Here is a 27,286-nt window from a genome sequence, read left to right on the forward strand (position 1 = left end):
ATAAATATTAAAAAAAAAAAAACCCCAAAAAACCAAAAACCAAAACGATTCCCTGGATTAAATCCCCTCTATTTGAAAGAGCTAGTGTGGTTTTCCTGATTGGATCCCTTAAGTTTTAGAAAGAAGAAAACATTAAATGAAAGCAGTACATTCCATAGTATCTTGTCTGGGCAGGCCTCCACTGCTGCCCTGTGCCCGTCCCTCCTCCCCCTGTCCCCCCCGGCCCTGTCCCTCCTACCCGTCCCCACCTGCCCCCACTCTCGCCTTCCCACCAGACTCCTAGTCACGAAGTTCTGTTCTTGTCCTGTTTCCTCAGGGCCCCGGACACAAATGGCAACTCAGAACCCGGGTGGGGAGTACGGAATTTATTTTGTTGTTCTGAGTTTGGGTTTTGTTCCTTAGACATCATGATTCCTGGATGGCGGAGACGTGTCCCACCTCCTGGACTCACGGTCCCATGGGCCTGTTCGGATTGTTTTCCAGTTTCAAAGTGCACTGAGAAGGCTTCACAGTTTTAATACTTCCTAGATGCTCAACTGAGGCAAAGTGACAAAATGGCCCCCCCACCCCCGCCCGCCAGAAAAATAAAACCCCAAGCCCCCCGGCAGCGGCTGCTGCAGCCGTATGAAAAATAATACAAACTCTTCTTAAAAAATAGATTACACAGGAAGAACCCAGAGGACGAGGGCCATGGGGAGGGCGGGGACCCTGGGGAGGAGCCCGGAGGGGCACGGAGATGAACTGCAGGGGCCGGGCCGCTGATGGGTACCTGCCTGTCCGCTCTGCCCAGCGTCCCTCTGCGGCTCCTCCCGGCAGCTCGGACCCAGGGACCCAACTCCCCTCTCCCTCAGCGGGCCCACCCTTCACCCTGAGGCCTGGTACCTGCTTCTCGCTAAAGTGGCTTCAATAAAGAAATGAAAAGATCCGGAGCAAGAGAGGCCTGCTGCTTAGCCCCCTGGGGACTTGCACCCTGCAGGAGCAGACCGCTCTGTTTTGGGGTTGGGGTAGTTATTGATATCTGCTGCTACCGAGAACCCCCCACCCCCCACCCCCGGAGGTGACGGACCCCAGGAGCTCAGCCTCTCCCTCGATGCGCGCCCTGCCATGTCCCCAGCCATCACCGGCCCAGTGTGAGGCCGTCTGTCAGCCCAGCCTCGCCAGCTGCGGACAGGTGGGGTGTGTGCAGGGTGGCAGGGTGCGGTGGGGTGCGGGCCGGGCCCTCCGTCTCGTGCAAGAAGCGAGAGCAGCGGCCCAACACGGAGGAGGTAAGGCAGGGTGAGGTGATGGTGTGTGTGCAGCCAGGCCAGCGACGGGGCGGGGGGGGGGGGGGGGGGAGGCCGGCAGAGACGGGGCAAAGGGGCCACAGCACAGGGCAGGAGAAGGCAAGTCAGGGCCTGGCACTGGGGAGGAGTCTGGACGCCTGCTGCCGGCCAAAGGCTCTGCCCCCCGCCCTCCCGCAGAGGAGTGTGGGGCAGGGCGGGGAGGGGGGCCGCGAGGCGGCTCAGTCAGGGACCTCGGGGTGAGCAGGCAGCCCACTCTCGCCGCGCCGGTAGGTCTCCCAGAAGCCCCGGTCCAGCTGCTCCAGCTGTGGGCCCAGCGGCAGGTGGCCGGCCACGTGCATGCGGAGGGTCTCCAGCCACTGCTCCAGCTTCACGAAGGAGGGTCTAGGGTGACAGGTGGGCGGGACAGTGGGTTCCCCGCTGCCAGGGGTGGGGGTGAGGGGGGACTGGCCCCACCCCTTAGGGCTGCTCTGGCCGAGCCCCCGACCCCTCTTACCTCTTCTCAGGGTCCAGATCACAGCAGCGCACGGTAATGGGGAAGAAGCTCGGTGGGCAGTTTGGGGGGCAGTAGCGGTCCAGGAAGCCTCGCACGTTGAGGCCGAAGTCCATGGTGCGGGGCAGATAGTCAGGGTCAGCGTTCACCCGCCCGATGATCTGTACAGCACAAGGCCCGGCAGTTACCCGGGTGGGGGGCAGCAGCCAGGCGCCACCCAGGTGGGTTTGAGGGCAGGTGACACTTGGTCTGGCGCCAGCCTGACCACCTCCCCCCTCCCTCCGCCTCCAGGGATGCAGGTTCCCAGGAGCCCCCAAGCCCGATGCCAACTGCCGCCCACCTCACACAGGACGATTCCAAAGGAAAACACATCCACCTTCTCATCATAGCTGCGGCCTGGGTGAAGAGACGGGCTGTCAGCAGGTGACGCTGGGTTGCGGCTGGCAGGTCGGGACCAGGACGAAGGGACTAGTGACCGCCTGGGGAGCAGGGCTTATGCTCTGTGTTCCCGCCCCTGCCACGTCCGAGCAAGCCTTTGGCGGGGTGGGGAGTGAGGATGACAGCCCTGCCCAGGGGTTCCAGGCCCAGTTGTGCTGCTCTGGACAAGTCATGGACCACATGGTAGCCCCCAAACTACCCATGCCGAACCCCTGGAATGTGTGATCATGACTTGGCAGGGAAAAAAGTTCTTTGCAAATATGGTCGTTAAAAGGATCCTGAGAGGAGATAATCTTGGATCATCCGGGTGGGCTCTAAGCGCCGTTGCAAACGTCCCACGAGAGACTGAGGAGGAGGAGACACAGGGAGAGGCGGCCGTGGCCATAAGCCCGGGCACGGGAGTGCTGAGGCAGCCGCCAGAAGCCAGAAGCAGTGAGGAGTGGGTGCTCCCCTAAAATCCCGGGAGGGAGCAGGGCTCTCCTGTATTTCAGACTTCCAGGGAATAAATGTCCGTTGTTTTAAACCATGCAGTTTGTGGACATTTGTGAAGAGTAGCCACAGGAGCTGATACAGAGTCCCTGAGCCTCAGTTTCCTCAGCCGGGAGATGGGGGACCAGCACATCTGCGCCATGATGTTAAAAGCAACCAGTACAGCCGCGCTTGTGTTATGAGATGCTGAGGAGCGCCCAAACCTCGGCTGGTCCCCACATCACCCCTTAAAGGTAGGGGGTTAGCCCCCTGCTGAAGGTTAAGTTATCGGGTGGGATGTGAGGGGCCACGTTAACTCTGGTCAGTGCTGGTGCTGAGACGCCCCCTGCTCTGCCTGCCCCTGACTCTGTCTGAACGTCACCTGCCCATGCGGGGTGTGGGCATACGTGGGTCACAGGCCTGATAAAAAAGAAACGGAGTGGGAGGGAGGAGCTGGGTGGGCCCGGCTGTCCACCACCTGATCCCTGGGCCCTGTGAAGATGTCACCTTGTGTGGGACTTGCCGGAGTGACTGAGTGAAGGAGCTGGACATGGGGAGAGTATCTGCGATACGAACACAAAAGGTCCTCGTGAGGGAAGCAGGCATGGAAGGAGATGTGACAGTGGACACATACGTCCAGGAAGGTGCCAGAGTCCTGGCCTACGATGGAGGAAGGGGCCTCGGGCCAGGGAGTGAGGCTGGAAAGGAAACAGGATCTTCCCCCGTTCCGGCTGACACCTGACTTCGGGCCAGCAACATTGACACTGGACTTCCCACTTCCAGGACTATGTGATCACTTGTTTTCTAAGCCAGGTGGGAGGTGGTGCGTGAAAGTGGCACAGGACACGAGTTACAGGACCCAGGGAGGAAGCTGGGGGAGAAGGGAGTGGCTAGGCAGTGGGGGCTGCAGCCCCGCTCCGGGACCCCCCACCTGGCGGGGAGGGATGTGACGGGTGGGGCCAGCTCACCATTGATCATCTCGGGCGCCATCCAGTAGGGGTTGCCCACCACCGTGTAGCGCTTCTTGCGGTCTGGCTTCTTGAGGCTGCGCAGGTCTTCCGGCTGCGTCTTCTCTTCCACCATGAGGCGTGCCAGACCAAAGTCAGCCACCACCACGTTCTTGTTCTGGGGTGACCGTGAAGCAGGGCCGCCCTGAGACGGGCTCCTGGCACCCCCTGCCCACCCCACCCCTAGGGCATGCCTCTGACCCCTGGGGGGCTGTGAGTAGTACTCTGTGTGCCCATGCTGTGCAAGGGAGGGAGTCATTCCAATTCAAGACCCAGGTCCTGTGCTTGGCACATGACAGCTGCGTCCCTTCATCCTCCAGCGGTCTGGGGAGGTGTGTGTTACTGTCATCCCCACTTTACACACAGGGTTACTCAGGCCCAGAGAGGGGAAGACAGCTGTCCAAGGCCACCCAGCGGGTCAGCTTTACTGTTTCAGGTGTGTGGGAGCCCCTCTAGGCCTGGAACCCCACAGAGTGCAGATGTGACCGCTGTGTCCACCCAGGAAGGGACAGGCAGGGTCCCCTGGGGCACTGGTGCAAAGTCAGGGGGCTGGGAGGTCCTCCAGAGATCCCGGAGCCAGGCCTCTCAGGCCTGCTGTCCAGGGTCCTGGAAGCCTGGACCGTTTGTGCCAGCCCCAGGACGGGCCACTGTGCACAGACACAGAGGCCGTGAGTGACAGGCCAAGGTGGCAGGGACCCAGCCAGGTGGGGGTTAGGACCAGGCTCAGTCTACAGGGAAGGATCCCCGGAAAACTCTACCAACACAGAGGACAGGGGAGGGGCTGGGCACGCGCAGGGCCCACCAGGATTGTTCAAGTGCGGATTCCTGTCCCTCCCCTCTCAGCACCTGCATGGGTGCCCCAGGGTCCGAGGGTGAAGCGGCCCCCAGCCCCTGCTATGGGAAACGGCTCCAGGAAGACAGCAAGGGTGACCACTGGATTCTCCGAGGCCCCACACGGTAGGCGAAAGTTCTGGCGTGTGCACGGATGGCTTCTGGGGACAGGGAGCTCCCAACTCCCATCAGATTCTCAAGGGGTGGCCCCCGCTGAGGGGTCAAAGCTGTGATAGGTGGGCCCTCCTCCCCCTGCACACCACCCTGGCTCAGCCATGCAGTACCATCCCTCACCAGCAGGGGCAGCCTGGGTCGGCTCCCTGGGAGGCCAATGGAGCAAGCCTTCCCACCTCTCTTGTGTGTTCATTGCCCACAGCTTTCCGGGGGCCCAGAGGCCCCCAGAGCCTCCTGGAAATTCCCAGAGGGCTTAGATCACCGCTTCCCCCGACTCAATAGCGACCAACTCATTGCTTCCTAAATGTCATACCAGTCAGTGGGCTTTTGCACGTGCTTCCTCCTACCATCTGAAACACTTATACTGAATTCACTCAGCAAATGCCTGCCTGGAGAACTTATTCCTCAAACCTGCCCTGTAGGGGGATGAATAGTCTCCTTTCCCAAATTCATGTCCACTTAGAATCTCAAAGTGACTTTATTTGGAAATAAGATTTTTGCAAATGCTACCAGTTAAGATGAGGTTCTACTAGATCCAGTGTCTGGTGCCTTTATAAGAAGAGGGCGGGGGTATCTGGGGGCTCAGTCGGTTGGGTGTCTGGCTTCAGCTCAGGTCATGATCTCACTTGTGAGTTTGGGCCCTGTGTCGGGCTCTGTGCTGACATCTTGGAGCTTGAAGCCGGCTTCATATCCTGTCTCTCCCTCTCCTTCGGCCCCTCCCCCCCACATACACACTCTCTCTCTCTCAAAAATAAACAAAAAAAGATTAAAAAAATATAATAAGAGGGCGCACAGACACACAGAGGGGAGAAAGCTGTGTGAAGACTCAAGCAGAGACCAGAGTGATGTGGCTACAGGCCAAGGAGCGCCAAGGAGCGCCAGCAGTTTCTAGAAGCTGGGAGGGAAGCATGGGACAGGTTCTCCCTCACAGCCTCTGGAAGGAGCCAGGCTTGTCAACACCTTGGTTTTGGACTCTTTGCTTCCTGAACTCTGTGAATACACTTCTATGGCTCCAGGCCATCCAGTCTGGGGAACTCTGCTGCAGCGGCTGTTGGAAGCTAGCGCACTGCCTCCCCAGTCAGGCGTGGTCAGCCGCCCCCTTCCTCTGCCTTCTGTGGACAGTCCGTGGTCCCCTTCATCCTCACCCCTCAGACTACCCCCACCCTATCTTTTCATTATCTTTTTTAGTTTATTTATTTTGAGAGAGAGACAGAGCACATAAGCCAGTGATGGGCAGAGAGAGGGAGAGAGAGAATCTCACGCAGGCTCCGCACTGTCAGCTCAGAGCCTGACAAGGGGCTCGAACTCATGGACCATGAGATCACAACCTGAGCCGAAACCAAGAGTCGGACTCTTAACCGAATGAGCCGCCCAGGCGCCCCCACCCCTCTCCCCTACTTAAGTGTGCCCCTGGAGCCTCTTGCGAAGCCTGCCTTGACCCCCCAGCCCACGCGCCCAGGCCCCCCACTGCTGAGGCTGCGAGGTGTGGGCCCAGCCACTCTGTGGCGGGCTGTCCTGTCAATGCCACGCTCACAACCCGTCACGGCTTACACGTCTGTCACTCTCTCCCTTATTGACTGATCACAGCCTCCTAATGCCCCAGGATGCTGATGGCTCAGTGCTGGGGCCACAAGCCAAGTAAATGACACAGCCGAGGCTGCTTGCACCTGGGCCGAAAGAGGAGCGGGTCCAGGCAGCCCAGGAGCCCTGTCTGGAGAAGGGCAGAGGCCGGGAGTGTGCGGGCGGGGCTCCTCCGGTCTCCCTCCCTCCCTCCCTCCCTACTGGGCCCGGCTGCTCACCTCTCGGACGAGGCAGTTGTGGGAGTTGAGGTCTCGGTGGATAATGTTCATGGAGTGGAGGTAGGCCTGGGGGCAGGGCGCACGGAGGTCAGGAGGCAGCTGCGCCCAGGGACCCCAGCCCGCCCCTGGGGCCCCCCGGAGGCTTCTACCTCCCGTCCTGCCCCTTCCAGGCAGTCAGGGACACTTTCCCCACCCTCATCTCCTCCCCTCTGCTCTTTCTCAGCACCTCCTAATGGCTTCTGTCTCTCAGTGCCTTCTAAGGTTTTAGGTCAGCAGGACAGAATCGTATCATAGGTGGGGTCAGGTCACCCAGCCCGCACCCCTGGAGCCTACTCACCATCCCGGAAGCGATATCCTTGGCAAAGCTCACCCTCTGACTCCACGGGTACTGGCTGTCCTGGGGGGTGGGGGAAAGGAGAGAAGGGCCAGCATGGACCAACGGGGCAGGACGGTTGGGTGAGAGAAAAGCCAAGGCAGCAAGTGTCTGGGAGAGTCCGATGACCCCCCACTTTCTTTTGCACCCACCTTTGTCTGCTTCTAAGGAGTGTGGGGTGAATAACTCAAAAACATCAGTTTCCAGTACGTGATTTCAAACACAAAGTGGGGGACAGTCCTCTGTAACGGCTGAGCCAGCTCTTATGTCTCTACGTTTGACATAATCCCATGCTTTTGGGTTTTTAGGAAATCTGAAGCTACTTTCCCATGCGGGCAGAGAGAGATGGGCCCTGTGAGATCGCCTGAAGAGCGCCAGCGAGTAGGGCTTTGGGCTCAAATCATCTGGGAAACGCCTGGTCCTCACACCCCATCCCCCTACAGAGCTCAAGTTGGGGGGTTGAGGACATGAGAGCATAATAAAGACCCAGAGTGCAGTGAGGAAGCCCAAGTGGGTGGAGGCCTGTGATTCCAAATTGCGCTTGACCACAGAATCCCTCCCGAGAAGTCACACCTGTTACAGGCCTGCAGGGACCATAGCCTGAGGCAGCGGGCAATCTGCAGGTGCAGGAGGGGATCAGGGCCTCTTGGTGTCAGGGTGATGCCCAGGTGGGGACCCCTGGGGCACTGTCTGAGAGCCCGAGAGTGCTAGAAGCTTCTCTCCAAATACTTTCTCAGTTTGCATTTGCAATTTTATCCAAGTCCTTAAAGAAAGTTCTGAATTTTGGGGCACCTGGGTGGCTCGGTCAGTTAAACATCCGTCTTCGGCTCAGGTCATGATCTCGTGGCTCGTGAGTTCAAGCCCCAAGTTGGGCTCTGTGCTGACAGCTCAGAGCCTGGAGTCTGCTTTGAATTCTGTGTCTCCCTCTCTCTCTGCCCCTCCCCCGCTTGAGCTCTGTATCTTTAATTAAAAAAAAAAAGCTCTGAATTTTACAGAACATAGTAAGTAGTAAAAATGATTTGGTTTTGCTACAAGCAAAACAAAAGTCCACAGCAGAGAGGTAACGCAGGTGCCTTTCCTCAGGCGTTTCGGAAAGCACGAGGCAGTGGGTCCATAGGGCAGCTACCCCAAAACAGCTTGTGTGGCCCCTCAGCCAAGCTGCCACCCTGTCTGGACCTTGCTCCCTGTCTGACTCAGACTCAGGGACTGGAGGGCCTTGGAGGCCAGAGGCCAACCCCACTGCAGAGCTGAGGAGGCCCAGGGAGCAGCTACCCACCTGGGACCCATGGGGCTGGCTGTGGGGCCCGGGGTGGCAGGTGTGGGGTCTGGGGGCAGCAGGGGTAGCAGGTGCGGGCTCCACCTGTGCACTCACCATGCTCTTGATGATGCCGCGGAGGGTGCCCCCCTTGATGTACTCAGTGATGAAGTTGAGTCTCTTGTCCTTATAGAGCACGCCAATGAACTTGAGCACATTGGGGTGCTCCAGGCATCGCATGACCTTCACCTGGTGGGGTGCAGGCAGGCTGGGCCTGGGGCTCTGCCCCAGTCTCTCTCTTCCCCCACTGCCCCGCCAGAGACCACAGCCGGTGCAGGAGCCCGTGCCTGTGTGGCCCATGGCACCCTCCGTGATGCCCAGGGTCCCTCTCCCCCTCCTGCCGGGATACTCTCTCTTCTTCGGTGTGTGGGCTGAGTGTCACATCCTCCCGGAAGCCCGGGCCACCCCTCTCAGCAGAGAGGGGGCAGGGACCATGGGCGTGTCCCAGAAGTCTGGTGAAGGGGAGGGTGGCAGATCTGCTCACTGACCTCCTTGAGGAATGTCCTCTGGGTCTCTTCATCAAACCGGATCAGCTCCTTCATCACCATCACCTCGCCCGTCTCCCGGTGTGTCACCTGTGTGGGGACACAGAGGCATGAAGACTTGGTACCGACAGAGGCTCTGCTCTCCACCCGCCTTGTAGGGGCCCCCAGCCTCACCCCCCAGAGCCAGGAGGGGGCAGACAGATGGCTTCAAGCTCTTCACAGACATCCCAGTGCTGTGCCCCCAGCCCTGGAGGGGCAGGACTTATCATTCCCTTACACATGAGGACAAGGAGGCTCAGGAGGCTTCCCGACAGTGGCCAAGGTCACCCAGCAGGACGGGAGTGGTGGCTGGGGCTCGGCCCCAGGGCCACCTGACTTGGAGGCTAGCTCTCTGTCCTCTGCTCTGCTGGGCCACTTCCTGGAGGTGGGATGGCGACTCTGCCAGGGACCCCTCCCCTGGGAAGAGGACCAGGGACAGGCCCTCGCCGGTGCCTTCTGTATGATCCTGAACTTTCTAGCCTGGTGACACGCAGGTGACCTCAGAGCCAGGGAGGGGCATGTGTCTCTATTGGGGCAGCGTGTGAAGGGGTGGGCAGCGTGGGGGCCGTGAGGGGTTGGTCTCAGGCTTAGCACAGGGCCCCAGGAAGGGCGCCTTCTGGGTGGGCCCGGGTTGCCCTCCCACCCCCACCTCCTACCCCCATCCTCCACATAAAGTTCTGGGTCTCTCTGTAGTGGGCCCCCTCCTTCTAAGAGGCTCAGGGAGGTCCAGGTGGAAGAGAGTGCTGGCCAAGGAGTCTGGAAGCCCGGTTCCCCTTCCACTGTGGATTTCTGGAGGTGGGACTGATGGGTCTTCCCCGGCCTGCCCCCCAACCCACCTCTGGCCCCGCCCTGTACCTTGATGGCCTGGCCGAAGCAGCCCTTGCCCAACACCTCCCCGTGGATGAGGTCCGATGGCCGGAAGATGCGGTGCGGCCGGCAGACCACACGGAGGGACTCGGAGCGGCCCAGGTCCTTGCGCTGGGAGGCTGGGGAGCCCAGGGAACCAGCACCTGGGGACCTGTCGATGCTGTAGCTCCTCCTGGGTGACACACGGGGCTCGGTGTCACTGGCACAGGTGGGCACCAGACCCTGGTCCTGCCCCTTTCCTCCCACCTGCCACGTACCATCAGCACCCCCACCCCAGTCCAGGAGAGGGTGGCACAGGGCGGAGCTCCTGGGCGGTCAGAAGGCTGGTCCCCATCCAGCACCCAGCCCAGACTAGACTAGACCTCCGTCCTGGGCCCGGTGCCCTGCAGGTGCCTGCGGCAGGACCTTTTGTACTGGGCCTTCTCTGCCTGGGGACCGATGCATCTCCCAGCACCTGAGTGCCGGGCCTCGAGCCGCAGAGGCGGTCAACCTGTCCAGGATGCCCTTCACTCTGCCCTGCGGGTGGCTCGAGCACTAGACAAAAGCATGCAAGGAGGAAATACACGTCGACACCACTATCTCTTACACGTTGTCACCCCAGAAGATAGGCCAGGAGCCTTGAGAAGGCCCCAAGTCACTGGAGTGAGAACCAGGCTTTCTCTGGACTTCTTTCTTGTGTCTCCCCTCCCTTCAAGAGGAGGTAGGGCCCGTGGCACCTCCTGCCTGGGCCCCTGCAACGGCCCACAAGCCATCTCTGGCACAGATGCTCAGAGCGATCTCCGTGAAACACGTCACCTTGCTGCGCGACCCTTCAGTGGGCCCATGGCTTCCTAGCCACACTTGATGCTCCTGTCATACTGAGCTACCTGCCGGCCGCTCCCCCCTTAAAGTGCTGTGGAAGCCCAGCTGGGGGAGCTGCACCCCTGCTTTCCTACCTCTCGTGACCCGTGAACCTTCCTCTTTCTCAGCCCTCTGCACCCCTCGCGGGCCTGCTTTATTGCAGGGCTGATGCCCCCATCAGACTGGGAGCTACAGGAGGGCAGGACCCGGGTCCCATCCCTGAGGCCCAGCGTCCGTGTAAGTACCTAGATTCAACAAGGCATGCTGCTGACTTACAGGACAGGCTTCTGCCGGGAGGAGCTGCCCATCTCCCCACCGGGAGTGTGGATAGGGGAGCCCAGGGGGCTGGGCTCAGGCCCCGGCCCATGGCCCAGTGTGTCATGTGGGTCATGCTCAAGAGTCAGCTGCAGCAGCCGGCTGGTTTCCTGGATCAGAAGATCAATCTGGGGAGAGCAGGTGTGCGGACAGGGGAGTCAGAAGTGCTGCAGGTGGGGCGGGGGGAGGAATCAGGCATGACCGCACCCCCTCCATTTAGCTTACCAGACTCTGGACCCATACCTCATCCAGGGGCACATTGCGGATGGGCGTGCCATTGATTTCCAGGATGCGGTCTCCGACGTGGATGGAATTCTTCACATCTGGGCTCATACAGCCGGGGTCCACACTGTGAGCATAGAGTAGTAGTCAGCCAGACTCCTGCCTGCCTGTTCCCTGGAATCCGGATGGGAAATCAAGCCCAAGGGGATCAGATTGGGGAGGCAAATTAATTCTATTTTGCATGATTGATGGATGACAAAGGTGTAGGATCTGGAGTTCTGGTTTGGTGGGGAAGAATTCTGTAACTGATTGTTAATGTCTGCTGTGGGTGTGAAACTGCAGAAAAGCACATCCCTACTGGATGCGCAGGGGCTCCCATTCAGGAGGGTGCTGTGTCTGCTGCAGAGGACAGACGGGTCCTTCTAGCTGCATGGTGTGCTTCCAGCAGACATGCATCACCTCATGAGAGGGGTTCTAAGAGGGTCTGGGTACCCTGGATTCCCAAACCTGCCCTGCAAGGTGAGGCTAAGGCTTCCACTTCTCCAGAAGCAGCAGCAGGGTGGAGACAAGATAGTACCTATAATCTAGCTCACGGAATGGCCGTTTTGCCAAATTTATTTCCTGCTTTTTTTTTTAAACATGTATTTATTTTTGAGAGAGACAGAGTGTGAGCAGGGGAGGGGCAGAGAGAAAGGGAGACACAGAATCTGAAGCAGGCTCCAAGCTGAGCTGTCAGCACAGAGCCCGACACAGGGCTTGAACCCTCAAACAGCAAGATCACGGCCTGTGCTAAAGTTGGACGCTTAACCAACTGAGCCACCCAGGCGCCCCTCTCTGTTTGCTTCTTTTAACTCCTTGGTTATCTTGTTTTCCTTTTGTCTCCATGAAGGCTTTTTAAGGAATGTTACTTTGTCTCTGCCCCTGAGGAGGGGGCAGGGCAGAATAGAAAGGAGACTGGGGACTTTAAGAAAAAAAGGTTCATAAAAATTCTGCATTATCAAGAGTATATTCTCATGCAGGGGAGAAGTTCTTCCTTACGTTGGAAAGCCAGGTGACAAATGCAAAAGGATGAACAGAGTTAGACTATCACCATGATGTAGCTGCCACAGTACTAACTGATACCGATAAGAATCCTCTGTGGATGCTGAAACTATTCGGGGAAAGGCTGGTGGGGACAGGATATTTACAGAATCAACTCTCACAAATGACTTACTGATTGTGTTACAAGGGCACAAAAAATCCTGGACTGCAGACAGCAGACTGGACTTTAACCAAGTAATCAAAGGCGACATCTCCCGATAAAAGGCATGCTTTATTGGTGACATGGGTCTGGCAGGAAGACCCAAGAAGGACATGGCATCACTAATGCACTTATCAGGTCAAAATGCATCATCTAAATCTAGCAGAGGGGACACAGCAGCCCAACTCGAATGGAGGGGTACTCTACTTAACAGTTGGCCTGTATTCTTCATAAATGTCAAGGTCATGAAGGACAAGAAAAAGCAAGGAATGGGTCATAGATTTGAACAGACTGAGGGTTCAATGCATTGTACAGTCACGGGTTGGATCCTGGGTTGAGGGAAGGGGCTATAAAGAACGCGGTTGAGAAAACCGGCAGAATTGGAATGTGGACTGTGTATTGTGTGGAAGCATCACGTCCGTGTTAAATTTCCTAAACCTCGTGATTGCACCGTAAGACACATTGATAGTTAGGTAAGAGAATGAGCTTGTTTCTAGGACAATGTGTAAAGTATTTGGTGAGGACGAAGGGTTACTAAGCCTGCAACCGACGCTTAGGTGATTTAGTAAATAATAGTAATTACATATGTGTATGTGTACGTATACGTAAATCACACAAACATACACACACATACATATATGGGTAGGAGACATATATACCCTAAATGTGGCCAAAAAATGTTAAAATCGGTGAACACAGAAGGATGTGTAGGTATTTGATATACTTATTTTGGTCAATTTGCTGTAAATATGCAAATTTCAAGATAAAAAGTTGAAAAACAGTGAATATATTTCATTGAAACAGACTTCTTGTGGGTACAGTCTTAAAACTATGTTCATTGCGGCACCTGGGTGGCTCAGTCAGTTAAGCATCCGACTTCAGCTCAGGTCATGATCTCACAGTTTGTGGGTTTGAGCCCTGCGTCGGTTCTGTGCTGACAGCTCAGAGCCTGGAGCCTGTTTCGGATTCTGTGTCTCCCTTTCTCTCTGCCCCTCCTCCGCTCTCTCTCTCTCTCTTAAAAAATAGGTGAGCATTAAAAAGAAAAAAAAAGGTATATTCCTTAGCCTCCTGCCTTCCTTCAGTCTCTTGCTAGGGTGGCAGGGGGCCAGGAGACAGATAAATTAAGCTTTCCTTAAAATGCTACTATAAACAAAAAGAAATGTGGTCCTGTGACTTGTTTAAAACAAACAAGTGAGTCTGGTGAGCAGCCTTTGGCGGGGGGGCTTCTAAGAGGGGCATGGTCTCTGCTGACATTGTTGGGGAAGCAGACGCTGGCTGGCAAGGAGCTCATCCCAAGGCTCAGCCCATGAGGGGGGCGGGGAGGCGGTGCCCCTAGCTTTCCATTTCTAAAAGTCTGCCTGGTGTTGCGGGCCCAGCTGGTCTGGGAGTTTCCTATGTTTCCCCAGTCTGTCTGCCCATTTGTGTACAAGAGGCAGCTGGCTGGCCTGGCTGACGCTCAAGGTGGGGGAGCAGAAGGAGGGTCAAGGCCAGTACCATCTTCCCTTTTGATCAGTGCCCAGCCCCGGTGTGTGAGACGCGCTGGCTGAATCCAATGGAAGCTGACACTTGGCTCCCACGCCCACTCAGGGGGACATTTAAAACTACTTCGCTGGAGCCTGGGTGGCTCAGTCAGATGAGTGACCAACTTTGGCTGAGGTCGTGATCTCGCAGTTAGTGTGTTTGAGCCCGGCATTAGGCTCTCCTGCTGTCATAACAGAGCCTTCTTATGATCCTTTGTCTGCCCCTCTCTCTGCCCTTCCCTTGCTTGCACGCTCTCTTTTGGGCACCCGGGTGGCTTAGTCGGTTAAGTGTCCGACTTTCGCTTAGGTCATGATCTCGCAGTTAGTGGGTTCGAGCCCCGCGTCGGTACTGACTGCCAGCTCAGAGCCTGGAGCCTGTTTCAGAGTCTGTGACTCCCTCTCTCTCTGACCCTCCCCTGCTCATGCTGTCTCTCTCTCTCTCCTAGAAATAAATAAAACATTAAAAAAAAATAAATGAAGATTAAAAAAAATCGTAGGGGCGCCTGGGTGGCTCAGTTAGTTGAGCATCCAGCTTTGGCTCTGGTTCTGACCTTGCAGTTCATGAGTTTGAGCCCCGCATTGGGCTCTCTGCTGTCTGCATGAAGCCTTCTTCAGACCCTCTGCCCTCGCCTTCTCTGCCCTCCCCCGCTCACTCAGTCTCTCTCAAAATAAATACATAAATAAATAAATTATAAAACTACTTCTCAAGGAGTCAATCAAGGCCCGGGAGAGATCTTCGAAAACCTCAAGGTGTCCAACTTCCTCACTGTTCAAAGAACCCCAAAGCCCAGAGAGGAGTGTCACACTGTGCTGGCTGTCTAATCTGCATTCCTTCTTTCATTTCAGACCTTTTCTACATCCTTTAGAATATTCTTTATGGATGACCTATCAAACCGTGGTTTTGTCCAACTTAATGTGTTTTGTTAACACATTTTTTTGTTATTTTATTTATTTTTGTTATTGTTAACATTTTTTGGCCACATTTAGGGTATATATGTCTCCTACCCATATATGTATGTGTGTGTATGTTTGTATTTATTTATTTGAGAGAGAGTGAGCCAGTGTGCATGTAAGTGGGGAAGGGGCAGCGAGAGAGGGAGAGAGAATTCTAAGCAGGCTTGTCAGCAAAGAGCCCAATGTGGGGCTTGAACCCATGAATTGTGAGATCGTGACCCAAGCTGAAATAAAGAGTCAGACGCTCAACGGACTGAGTCATGTAGGCGCCCCACACCTTAAACATGTTTTTATTTTTCTCTTTCTTGAAGGGTATTTTCATCAAGGATAGCATCCTAGGTTGATGGCTATTTTTTGCTCAGTGCATTGAATATATCATTTTGCTGATTTCTAGCTTCTGTTGTTTCTGTTGAGAAATCAGCTGCCTATTTGTCTATATTCTGTGGCTGCTTTTAAGGACTTTTCTTTTGCCTTGGGTGGCAGTTTCACTATATGGGGTGGGTGATCCAAGGGTGGCTTTCTTTTTATTTTGTTGTTTGGGATTTACTGGGCTTGAGTCTGTGCATTGGTGTCTGCTGTCAGTTCTGGAATGCTGTCAGCCATTGGACCTTCAAATGCTGCCTCCCTACTGCCATCTTGCACTTCTCCAGGGATGCCCAATGGATGCTCGGATCCTCACTGTCCTGCATCTGTCCTAACCTCCCGTCACAGCTTTCCTCCTTTTGTGTCTCTGCTTCTCCCTTCAGTAGTTTAAAGCTCTCCTCCACCATTAAACCCTTGCCTTGAGGTTTCCATTGAAATAATTATATTATGGGGCGCCTGGGTGGCTTAGTCGGTTAAGCGTCCGACTTTAGCTTAGGTCATGATCTCGCGGTTCGTGGGTTTGAGCCCCACGTCGGGCTCTGTGCTGACTGCCAGCTCAGAGCCTGGAGCCTGTTTCAGTCTGTGACTCCCTCTCTCTCTGACCCTCCCCTGCTCACGCTCTCTCTCTCTCCTAGAAATAAAAAAAAAAAAAAAAGTTAAAAAAAAAAGAAAGAATTATATTATTTCACTTCTAGAGGTTCTATTCGGTTCTTTTCCAAATTTATCTGCTCTTTTTTTATGTTTATTTATTTTTGAGAGACAGAGAGAGAGATAGAGTGTGAGCAGGGGAGAGGCAGAGAGAGAGAGACACACACACACACAGAATCCAAAACAGGCTCCAGGCTCTGAGTTGTTAGTACAGAGCCCGATGCGGGGCTTGAACTCACAAACTGCGAGATCATGACCTGAGCCGAAGTTGGACGTTCAACCGACTGAACCACCCAGGCACCCCCAAATTTATCTGCTCTTTACTTATTTATTCCCAAACATCTCTTATGATTAAAATATATTGAACATAATTATCTTATACGGTTTCTGATCATTCCAGTACCTGGAGCTCTTGTGGGTCTGGTTCTACTTCCTGTTGTGTCTGCTAGCTCTCACAATGCCTCGCCTCCTTGTGCGCTCACTGATTTTTGCCTGCATCGCTTCCTTGGGACGCTTAGCTCAGTACACTCGGTGAAAAGATCTGCATCTGATTCTACCAGGGAACACTGCCAGTCGGGAAGTACTTTAAACTTTTATAGTTGTGACTTGGGGTTTGTTTTGTTTTGTTGAGCCACTCTGGCATAGGAATTTGCTTTGCAAACCCGTTTATGAATTCTCAGGGGAGGTTCCACTCTCCCCTTCCATTCAGCCGCGGGTGAGTTGAGCTTACAGTTCTGGGAGTGAGGGGTTGATGGAAGGTGTGGTCTGTTTCTCATTCATACTCATCCAGAGAGCCCTTTGGGATCCCCGCCTAATGGAAGAGGAGTTCTCTAATTCCGCTGGCTTCCTCTATGGGTCAGGACTCTGAGAGGCCAGCCGTAAAAGGACTTAAAAACCCAAGCTTAAATTCACTCAATTTCCAGTTGGCCTCGAGGCGCAGCTGTAGTTAGTGGTTCTGATGACTTTCCTGGGCTCCCTGTTTCACTGGCCCTGAGCTGCTTACTCCTATTTCTTGTTGGGTTTACATGGATTCAAGGAGTTTTCACTATGGTATCCAGGATCTGCCGCGGTTTTTAAAGGAAGGACTGGGCTGGGGATGTGGTACACCCAATCGTCAAAGCTGGGTTCTGCCTGTGCCCAGATGCTCACCTGTGCTCAGGGTGCCCTAGACTCAGCCACCACCAAGGGCACCCACGGCCCCAGCCAGCCCGGCTGCGGCCAGAGCCAGCCACTCACCCCTGGACGCGGACGGTGTGGGAGTGCTCGGTGCTGCAGCCCGGCGGGCCGTGCGGGGGGTCGATGGAGACCGAGAGGCCACGTTTGCCATGAGCTGAGGCTGGGATGGATACTAGGGTGACCGTGTGGGGCAGGCGGGAGCCCGGGGAGTCGGGCAGGATCTGCTCGATGACGGGGGTCACCACGGTCTGGTAGTAGCAGTGCCCGCTGCAAGGGCCGCAGGTGGTAGGGACCCAAAGAGGGGGGAAGAAAAGACTGTTAGGGACAGTGGCCAGCGTCTTCTCTCCTCCCCGCCTCCCTTTACGGCTCCCCATGGCAGGAGGGGTCGCAGCTGCCTGATAGGACCGGCGCGGGAGCCGGGCTCGGTAATTCTGAGCGGGTCTGCCCCTGCCATGCTCTCAGCTGGCCAGGAAAGAGCCTGTGGATAAATCCAGTTCAGGAGGAAGTCATTAAGAGTCCATCTGGGATTAATCCAGCTCTATCAGAACTGTATATAAAGGATTTGTCTGCTCCTTCTCCTGGCTCTATATCCTTGGAATACCAGTTACCACACCTGGGCTTGTGTTAACAGACGACTCAGGATGGGGGCTAGTCACTGGAAAGACCAACCATGTGATCAGAGGGTGGGCCTGTGGCCCAGCCTGACCTTGGAGGAGGCAGGGGGAGGGGCATCTGGAGAATGGGTTCAGTCATGTGCCCAACGATTCAATCAAAGGTGCCCACACGAGGAAGCCCCAATATAAACTCCTGGTGAGGCCAGGGCAGGTGGCGGGTAATGCACAGTGGGGCTCTCGTGGTATTCCCCAGGGTCTTCTACCCCATTGCTTCTAATAACAACTGTCCCACACTGGCCGTGGAAGGTCTGTCCCAGGGTGGGCACCCCGGGCTAGGAGGGGGCCAGGGCGCTTACCAGTACAGCTTGGAGTGCTCCACCAGCGTGTAGGTGTCCCCGTCACCGATGAAGGTCCCGCACGTGAGGCAGATGAAACACTCGGGGTGGTATTTCAGCTCCCCGGCCACCTGGCAGGGGGGTGGCAGGGACAGCCCAGGTCAGCTGCCCCTTCGGCGCCCCACGGCCCAGTCCCCCGGTCTCTTCTCAGAAGGGCAGCCCCCAGACAAACTTTGGGGGCCCAACTGGCCAGCTGCGGAATGCTGGTTCAGCAGACGTGCACCCAGATCGATGGGCTCAGGACGCAGTGGGGTGTCAGGGCCGGTGAGAAGATGGAGAGAGCGCACTGGGGTAGGGAAATGGGTGACGGGGTGGTGAGTGGGGGAGGGGCGCTTACCATGACCAGCCCCTTGGTGATGTGCTCTGAGCACCCGTGGCAGGACTCCCCATAGCGGGCCCAGTAGTCCCTCTTGCAGAAGAGCTGCCCATCCTTCTCGTAGTACTGGTGCGAGAGGGAGGCACTGCATTCACAACACCTGGGGGGGGGGGCACAGGGGCTCAGTCTGGCCCACCCCATTCCCCACAGTCTGTAAGGTGCCTCTGTGAGAATCAGGAAAAGGTGTGTCCTGCCCCGGCCTGACCTTGGGCAGAAAAAGCCTGTGCTGGGGCAGAGGGCTCAGCAGTGGAGCCAGGGATGGCTTCAGCTACCCCTGACCTCTCAGCCAGAAGCCTCTGTGCAGTGCACAGCCTGTACAACCGCCTGTGCACTTCTTCACCCGGAGCATCTGGCCAAGCTGCTAGCCCCGGGGTGAGAAATGCTCTTTACATTTGAGCCCCTGTCCCTTGTCACACAAGGTAGATGGTCCAGAGAAGGCAAATGACTTGCTCTTGCTCACCAGTCTGGCAGAGAGGGGAATGGAACCTAGGGGCCCAGGCTGGGGTGGGGGGCGGCTGAACGAATGCCAGCTGATGCAGATGGCAGTGACCTGCTGGAGCTGTGGAGGCCTACCAGAAGCTGGCACCTTCCCACCGTCTTGACGAAATGTACTCAATCTGCATAGACCACCAAGAGGCAAGATGAGGTCTGGAGGCTCTAAACTGCCCTGAGCCACACGATGGGCACCACAGACCCCACAGAAATACTCCCTGTTCCAGGACCATATGAGGCAGGAGTTTAGCTCAGCAGAACCAGCCAGGATCAGTGAGGACAGAGGGTCTCCTTGTTTCCTAGCCATCGGATGCTGTAGTCAAATGAGGGGGCCTCAGCACAGCCCTCCTAACCCCAGCTCAACCAGAGCCCTGGTGCCCACACCTGCGCACTGTTGCAGAGACCGCCCAGATGTGCAGTCCTCAAGGTCAGGATCTCCTGCCCCGTTGGGAGGGGCTACAGGGGAGGCCTGGCTGGGGCAGATGGCGAGAAATGATGCACTCGCTTCTATGTGTTATCCCACAGGCCAGGGGCTAGACCTGCACGCCTGGCTTCCCTCCACCCAGGGGTGAGCTGGAGGGGTGCAGCAGCCAGGCTAAGTCAGGGTGAGGAGATGCAGGCTGCCTGGTGAGCCTAGTGAGCCTATAGGGGCGGGAGCCACACTGCGTTCTGAAGAGCCTGGCTCAGGGTCCTGGGCGCACAGGTTCGTCTGGGCCAGAGCAAGCAAGGAGCAGAGAATCTGCCTGGCTCTGCTGCTGTCTGAGCACTCTGGGTCATGTGCCAAGGTCACGTAGGGACAGGGGATGAGTCTGAGAGCTCACGCCCAGCAGGGAAACAATCCAGGGGACAGAGGAAAGACTGGGGCCTGAGGAGACTGCCCAGTCCCCCCCGCCCCCTACCAGCAGCCAGGGAACCCTCAGCTTCTGCAGCCAGCATGCGGTAGAGACACTCATGGGTGCACTTCAGGGAACTGGGGCTGAAGAGGAGGGAAGGCCCAGGGTGCTGTTGGGACACTGTCCCTTTAAGAGGATCCAGTCAGTTCCCCATTGTCTGGGAGCCTGAGGGGAGGGGCAAGGGACCACAGCCAGGGGCTGAAGGTTGGGGAGGAGAAGGAGAATAATGCCCTGGTTCAGAAGCACAGGCGTGGGGGTAAATCCTGGAAGGGGGGGTCAGATGAGCTCCCCCTCGAGAGGAGAGTCTGGGGGAGGGGGGCCCTCCGGAGACTGCTCTGGGATGTGAGACCAGGCAGCGGAAGAGCAACGCTGGCCGGGAGCCATGACGTCACCCTCCGTCCTTCCTGCCCCGCAAGCACGCACACGCACGAGGCCCCCAGCCCCAGACCCCAGGTGTCCTTAGGGCGTGCATCTCACTGTGAGGTGGGCAAGTAAGGCACTGGGCCAGGAGGGCGGCCACCCAGGCTGAGGGGATCTCTAGTGCACGGCCCCAGGTTGGAACCTAGTGGGAAGGGGTGCTCACAGCAGAGCGGGCTCTGTAAAGAGGCTGGCTGGCACAAACAAGCACCACGACCTTGGGGAGGCTCCCCTACCTCCCACGCGCCCTGGGGTGATCAGTGAGTGATTCACTTTGCCCTTCTACCGACCAGACAGTCGTCGCGCCACAGCAGTGACACCACAGAAGTCTCCCCCTCAGTCCTGGCTGCCAGGCTGCAGGAATCAGGGCCTGGCCTGCCTCTGGGTGGGCAGGTGGGCGGGTGGGTTGGTGGGGGCGCAGGAGCAGCTGTCTTCTTCTGGGGGAGAGAATGCTCCTCTCCAGCCTGCAAACTCCTACCCCTTCACTCCCGCACACTGAGCACACTGAGCACACTGAGCACAGCAGCAGGCCTGGAAGACCCAGGTGGCGCTGACTCACCCAGGGGCTGGGCGAGTGCAGTCGGCTCCCTGGCCACCACTTTCTTGAAGTCTGCTTGGGTCACCTGGCGGGGAACGGGGGTGCCCATGCAGTCTGCAACCCCACCATGCAGTCTGCACCGCCAGCCTCTGTTGGCCCCACCAGGGTCTGCCATCAACCTGAGGGCTCTCTGAGGTCCCATGTCAGGCATCCACACATGCTGGACCCCAGAGAGATTGTGCGCAGTTCCTGAAGAACGCTCTGCCTGGAGCAGGTCTCACCCCCCAGCATCCTCAGAACTGCCCCAGAGCACCCAGGCTGGGCCTCTGTGGGACAGGGACTTCAATCTCAGAGAGGGGATCTAGCCCAGGCTCACCCAGCGGGTTGGTACTGGCACTCAGGGCCTTGGAGTACCTTTGCAGGTGGAAGGCACACAGGTTCCCTGCCTATCCCTTCACCTCTCAGGCCAGAGAACGACTGGGGTGGAGGGAGGTGGGCAGGCCTGGCTCTTAGGGGTGCCCTGCACGTGCTGCTGCCCCAGCAAGGATGTCAAGAGAGGAGTACTAGGTACTGAGGGTGTACAGAGATGGCCCAGAGCCAAAGAGAGGAGCCCCTGGAAGATGGTCTTTGCCTCAATCCAGGGCAGGCAACTACAAAGCCAGCCTTGGGCGGGGGAGGAGGACCCTGGGGAGGACACGGGGGGCTGCGCTGGGGGGCAAGCTCTCTGCAGGGACAGGTACACCCCTCCCAGGGCCCCACCTCTGGGCACCAGGGGTAAAGAAAGAGCAGCTGGAGGACCAGCTTCTCGGGGAGACTGGATCAAAGGACCAGAAGCCTCGGCAGCAGCCTGCTTCCCCCAGTAGGCGGCCAGACGGTGACCAAGGGGTTTCGGTTCTCTGTTCTCCTACCCCACAGCCGGGTCCCAGGTAGGTCCACCCCACAGTGGCCTCCGATGCTGGCCCTACGGCGGGGGCCCTGCCTAAGGTCTGGGACAAGTGGAGAGGGGCTCTGCACTCACTTGGCTCCTCTGAGGAAGCGGCTTCTTCTCAGGGCCAGCATCCTTTGCAGCAGGGGCAGCGGCTGTGGCCGGTTTCCCCACCCCACCCCAGGCCCTCAGGATTGGAGGCTGCAGAGGGTGGGGCTAGCTCGGCCACACGCAGGGGGAGGATGCAGCAATGTGGGTGAGCGGGACTCGGTCTGGGCCCACAACAGGAAGCAGTTGAGGGGACTTCTGCCTGGGTGCCGCGGGCTGGCTGCTCCGGTGGCCCTCAGCCCGGCACGCCTTAGGAAGCTCCCTCCATGCTCCTCGGCCTCTGCTTGGACAAAGGTACTGGGGGGCTTGGGACTCTCTGGGGACAGGGACAAGCTCAAAAGCAGCTGGTCCTTCCGGCGCTGCTCCCAAGGGAACGGAGGTTGACTTCCATGGACAGTCTGTCCCCCTTGCCTGAAAAGTCTCCCGAAGAGGGGAGACGGCATCCCGGCCCAGGATCTGAGCCCTGTGCCAGTGGTGCGCTCACCCCTGTTCGCCCGGGTCCAGCTCCTCCAGCCTCCAGGGAGATGTCTCCAGAGCTACGGGGACCCCGGGGGCTTGCGTGCCACGGGCTTCTGGGAAGCGACCTTGCCAAGGCAGCAGCTGGACCAAAGCAGAGCTTGGACCACTCGGCCTGGCCATAACCCTCTGGGAGATGGGACAGCTAGAGCTGAGGAAGGAGCTCTGTGGTGACAGGGACCCCAAGGCTAATGCCAGAGGCATGCTGCGTGCCTTCACAACCCTCTAACCACAAGACCTGGGGGACCAGCAGCTGCTGCCAGCCCACGTCATGGACTCAGAGGCTCCTGGGGACAGGGCAAGTGGAGACCAGAGGCTGGATGCCGGGCAGCCACGGGGCTCAGGCAAGTAGCGAGTCCTCTGTGAGTGATTCCTCACTGTCACAGGGGTAAGGACACACTGGCCTTGCTCAGATTTGGGGGCGGCTGGGTGGGGCACATACTGCTGGGCCAGGAGCACTTGTGGAAGCCTTCTTGGTGTCCCCATCACAGCCGAGACAACGGCACATGCCTTCCCCCTACGGCCCTGACCTGGGGCCTTACCCTTCTCTTGGTTAAGAAGGGCAGGGACCCATCCAAAGCTAGGCTGATACATTCTGCCCCGCTGCTTCCTTGCCGTGGCTTTCGTGGCCGCATTCCTGGCCCTCCAGCACGTCTCCCTAAATTCCCTCCCCACTGCGAGCACAGGGGACCCCAAAGTTCTTCCCGATTTCTCTCAGCTCTGTCCTGAATCCCAGCCACGACCGAGTGGCCTCAGACCACCTCACCAGCGCCAGGCAGGGCATTGCCACCCTGGATGGTCCGCTGCCGGGGTAAAACCCCAGGCTGCTTTAGATGCTGCCCTTGCTATTACTGCCCGGTCCCCGCGCCTGCGCCCCTCACCTCTCTGACTCTGCAGTGACTTGGAGTGAGGCCAATGCAGGCTCCAGCCCCAGCTGTAGCTGTTGCTCGCGTGTAAACCACGCAAGTAATGGTACCTCCTAGGGTTATGGTGAAGGTTGAAGGAGATACGGTTGCCCCTTGAATGATGCAAGAGTCAGGGGCACCGACCCCACACAGGCAAAAATCCCCGTTTAACTTTCAACTCCCCCTGCCCCCCAGATCTTAAGTACACATCGCCTTCTGTTGACTGGAAACCTTACTCGTAATATAAGCAATTAACACAGCTTTTGTATGTTACGTGTAGCCTTACACGTACCGTAGTCTTAAGGTAAAGTAAGCTAGAGAAAACGTCATGAAGAAAATCACGAGGCGGAGAAAATACATTTACAGTACGGCACCATGGAAAATCTGCATGTGAAGCAGACCTTGCCCAGTTCAAACCCGTGTCATTCAGAGTCAACTGTAACGTTAAGAGTGCCCAATAAATGCTGGCTGATGGGACTACCGTTTGCCAATACGGTTCCTTCTACAGCTGAAATTCTCTCTGTTTGCAGTCCCTGTCTGAGGTCAGCCCTTATGAGCTCGGATCCCTGAACTACTGTGACAGTCCCTTCCCTGCCAAGTCACCGCCATCTGCCCACTGGGATGGCATTTTTCAATAGCACTTCCGCCCACGTCCCTCCCCTGCTTTCTGCAAACCCTCCCATTCCCTCCCCCCTTCCGCCCTTGGAAGGTCCTTATCTTGGCCTTAGGGCCCTTTCACAAATTGGTCCCAACCTGTCTCCTCCCCAACCAAATGAGCTATTGTTCCATCTCTGTGTCTGTGGCCTTCTCCGCCTCTCCAGTGCCCTCTTCTTCCCTGACGGCCCCCTTGTGAACTCCAGTTCCAGATGCCCCCCCTCCCCCCCCTTTCTGGCCTCATCAGCCAGGGTGGATGCTGTGTGTTCATTTCACTCACTGGCTGTGTGACTCTGGTCAAGAGAATTGACCTCGGTGTCCCCATTAATGGAGACAATACAATAGGCTAACTAGACAAAGTCCTTAGGAGGGTGCCTGGCCCTTACTAAATTACAGAAAATGGCGGGTGCTGTTCTTAAAGAAAAATAAAACAAACCTCGTTGGAGGTTTCCTCTGCCTCAAAGAAACCCCTTCGGCTGGGGGTCAATGCCTTACTTCTTGCCTGAACCCTGCTGTTCACTGACTGCCCAGGGCCCTGTCACTGCTCCACCCTTGGCACCTGCCAGGCCCACTGCCTGGAATTTCTTGCTGCCATGCTTCTCCATGGGGGAAATCTCACATCTCTGAGACCCCGGCTCTGGCCCTAGAAGGCTGTCCCCTGCACCTGCCTCGTGAGACGGTCCTACTGTGTTGCTGGGCCACCTTTGGGTCCCCATGTGCTTGGCCACAGCCCTGACCCCATTCGCCTACATCTGGAGTTGGTTTCTGGCAGCAAGGGGCTGGTCTTACTCTGCAGCACAAGTACTCAGAAGGTAGGGGTGCACTGCCCGCCACAGCCACCCCCTGCCCACGTGCCAGCAGGCCTCGCTAATACTGATGGAAATGAAGGTAGGTCTCTCTCCTCCTCTCCTTAGAGGTCTAGAATGACAAAACAGAAAGGCCTTTGGAGACCTTCTAGTCCAAATGCCTCATTTTACAGATGGGGAAACCAAAGCCAAGGACTTGCTGGAAGTCACAACCAGAAGGAATAGCCAGGTCTCCCGGATTGCTGATCCAGCCTCTCGACTCTGGCTGACCTTGCTTAGGGCCCCCTTGCCTCCTACCTGAAGCAGTCTGCGTGCCAGTCAGCATTCAGGGCCTGGAGGTACTGGCCATCATAGATCCTCTGGCCGCAGCTCGCACACACGGGCAACTCACTTCCTGCAAAGTGGACAGGGGGTCAGGAACCATTCTTTGAAGGCCCAGCCTGCCCATCCCATCCCATGTGGACCTGCACATCACCATGTACACACATGCAGCACCCAGGCACCGTGCCTAGCAGAAGGCTAAAGGATGCAGGTCTGAGAGCCTTGCTGAGACTTTGGCAAGTGGCTAAGCCGCGCTGGGCCTCAGTTTCCCCATCTGTAAACTGAAGAGGGGGATTGGATGTCCACTCTCCAGCAACAGCATCAACTTCTGCTATTGTCTGGTGAGGTCAGAAGGGAGAAAGAAAGCAGCGGGGTTTAGGGATAAGGCAGCAGGTGACACTCTTGTCATAGCCCCTTTCCTCCCCTGCTTGTCCAGGAAGAGGAAACTTCGAAGGGTAAGGACTGACAGGGCTGGGTTGGTGCATCCAGGGCTGAAGTCCCCGCAGGGGGAAAGGGGCAAGGAAGCCCAGAGCTGCTTCATTCAAGCTTCAGCTGGGCCTTGGCTATGCCAGGGACTATGAGGGGTTGCTGGGGTTGAGAGCTGGGCACTGCCCAACACCTGCTCTGAGGATGCCTGGCACCTCTGTAAGCCGGCCACTAGGCATGCTTAGTCATCCTAGGGGCCTGGCATCCTTGGAGATGGGTGAGCCCTGGAGGATCCCCCAAGCCTGCCCCTCCCCATTGTACAGATGGAGAGACTGAGTCCTGGAGAGGGTGAGGCTTGCCTGGTCATACAGTTAGGTTCCCAGGCCACAGCCTGGCCTTCCATGAGGATTCAGGAACCTAAGACGGGGATGACAGTGAGGTGGGGTCTTGCCCCAAGTCGGCCTTCAACGGCTGGGGGCAGGGCTGGCAGGAGCCCTAGGGAAGGGTAGGCCTGGGGTGGGTTGGCATAAATGGGACCTGCATTGGACCAGGTGAGCCTATGTGATGGCTGTTGGGGAAACCCAGGGAAGAGGACCACATGGCAGGAGTCTTGGGGGTCTTCCTACCCTAACTGTCCTGCAACCCAATCCTTGGGCCCCGTGGTAACGGGGAAAGGGGCTGAGAAGGAGGGTAGGTTGAGAGTCACCCTTCCAGCCAAGACTGATGGCAGGCACTGGGTTTGGTGCAGAGAGAGGGGGTGGGGGCCTCCAGGATACTGTCGACGGTTCCCTGGAGGAGGCATATCTCTGCTCTGCCCATCGGGGCTCCCAACCACCAGTACGAGGGGGACAATTACCCAGCCCGCAATTGTCAACACGGGGAAACTTGAGGTCTGACACGTAGCGCCTGGCTCAAGGTCACGGAGCAGGGCGGGCAACTCGGACCCAGGGCTGTGGCTTCCCCAGCACCTCTTTCTTCCCGGCCGGGCTTAGACACAGGATAAGGGGTGGCCCCAGTGCGAGCCCCGGGTGGGCAAGGCACGCGGATGGAGGCCGGGGCCGGGCGGGCAGCGCCAGGGACTCCTCCGGGGTGGTCGTCGGTAGGGGGATGGGGCTGGCGGGGATGAAAGAGAAGAGGGGCCCACCCCGGGCCGAGGAGGGGGAAACAGGGTGGGAGCGTGTCAGGGAGGGGCCTGCGGGCTCGGGAAGGACGAGCTCATCCCCCAGGAGGCAGGGGCGCGGCCTCGCGGCAGACCCGGCCTCCGCGGCCACCCGGCCCGGCCCCCTCCCGTGCCCCCGCTTCCCCGGACGCGGCGCCCCCGCCCGCCCGGCCCCGGGGTGGCGCCCCCGCCCGGCCCGAGCCCCGCGCACCTTCCTCTCCCATACGTTCTTCCCTCCAGGTGCAACAAAGTAGCGTCAACCTCATGCACTCGGCGGGGGGCGGGGCCCGGCGGGCTGGGGCTGGGGGCGGCCCGGGCCCCGCGAGCTCGCCCGCAGCCGCCGCCGCCGCCGCCGGCCCGGGAGGCGGAGGCGGAGAGCGCGGGCCGGGCCGGAGTGGGCTCGGGGCTCGCGGCGCCGCCGCCGCCTCTCGGACACCGGCTCCAGCACCGGCTCCGCTCCGCGGCGGCCTGGGGAGGGAGCGGAGGGGCGGGCCGGGGCGGGGCCTGGAGCTGCGGCACGGGGGCGGGGCGGGGCGCGGGCGAGCGGCGGAACTGCCCTGCGCGGCCCCGCCCCTCGCCCTCGGCGGCGCCCCGCCCCGCCCTTTCATTCATCTTCCTGAGAGCGCCAAGTGCGCGCTGGGCTCCGCGAGGCCGAGACCCGTAAGCCGAGAGCCGCGGCGTCGGAGGGGAAGCTCGGGTGCGGCATCCTAGAGGGATGCAGAGGCCCAGGGAGGGGCCTCAGTTTCCCCGCGGAGAGCCTCTCTCACCCGAGCCGGCCGGAGGAGGCGGTGTGGACCCTGAAGACCGTGGCGGTCGCCTTGGGGACGGGCGCCGATGTGGTTTTGCAGTGAGGGCAGGCCTGGGAGGGGGAAGCCGGAAGCCCCGAGGGTCCAC

General features: G+C 58.0%; 1 protein-coding gene across 2 annotated transcripts; it reads right to left on the minus strand.

Moving 5' to 3' along the window:
- Nucleotides 1–310: 310 nt before the first annotated feature.
- LIMK1 (LIM domain kinase 1) lies at nt 311–26,753 on the minus strand. Of its 2 annotated transcripts, XM_039255225.1 has the most exons (16): nt 26,604–26,753; nt 24,784–24,880; nt 18,194–18,332; nt 17,818–17,927; nt 16,908–17,114; nt 10,968–11,073; nt 10,686–10,852; nt 9,558–9,741; nt 8,667–8,753; nt 8,236–8,367; nt 6,828–6,887; nt 6,491–6,556; nt 3,648–3,804; nt 2,114–2,169; nt 1,777–1,934; nt 311–1,664 (listed from the first exon to the last, which is right to left on the minus strand). In XM_039255225.1, the coding sequence occupies exons 1-16, from the start codon at nt 26,656–26,658 to the stop codon at nt 1,502–1,504; spliced, it is 1,944 nt and encodes a 647-aa protein (XP_039111156.1). In that variant the 5' UTR covers nt 26,659–26,753; the 3' UTR covers nt 311–1,501. The 2 variants fall into 2 exon arrangements, with proteins under 2 accessions (XP_039111156.1, XP_039111158.1); XM_039255227.1 differs by lacking the exons at nt 24,784–24,880; nt 26,604–26,753 and adding an exon at nt 21,591–21,638 and having other exon boundaries at nt 312–1,664.
- Nucleotides 26,754–27,286: the final 533 nt, after the last annotated feature.

The sequence above is a fragment of the Hyaena hyaena genome, unplaced genomic scaffold, assembly GCF_003009895.1.
Source record: "Hyaena hyaena isolate Hyena2069 unplaced genomic scaffold, ASM300989v1 scaffold_514, whole genome shotgun sequence".
Classification (NCBI taxonomy): Eukaryota; Metazoa; Chordata; class Mammalia; order Carnivora; family Hyaenidae; genus Hyaena; species Hyaena hyaena.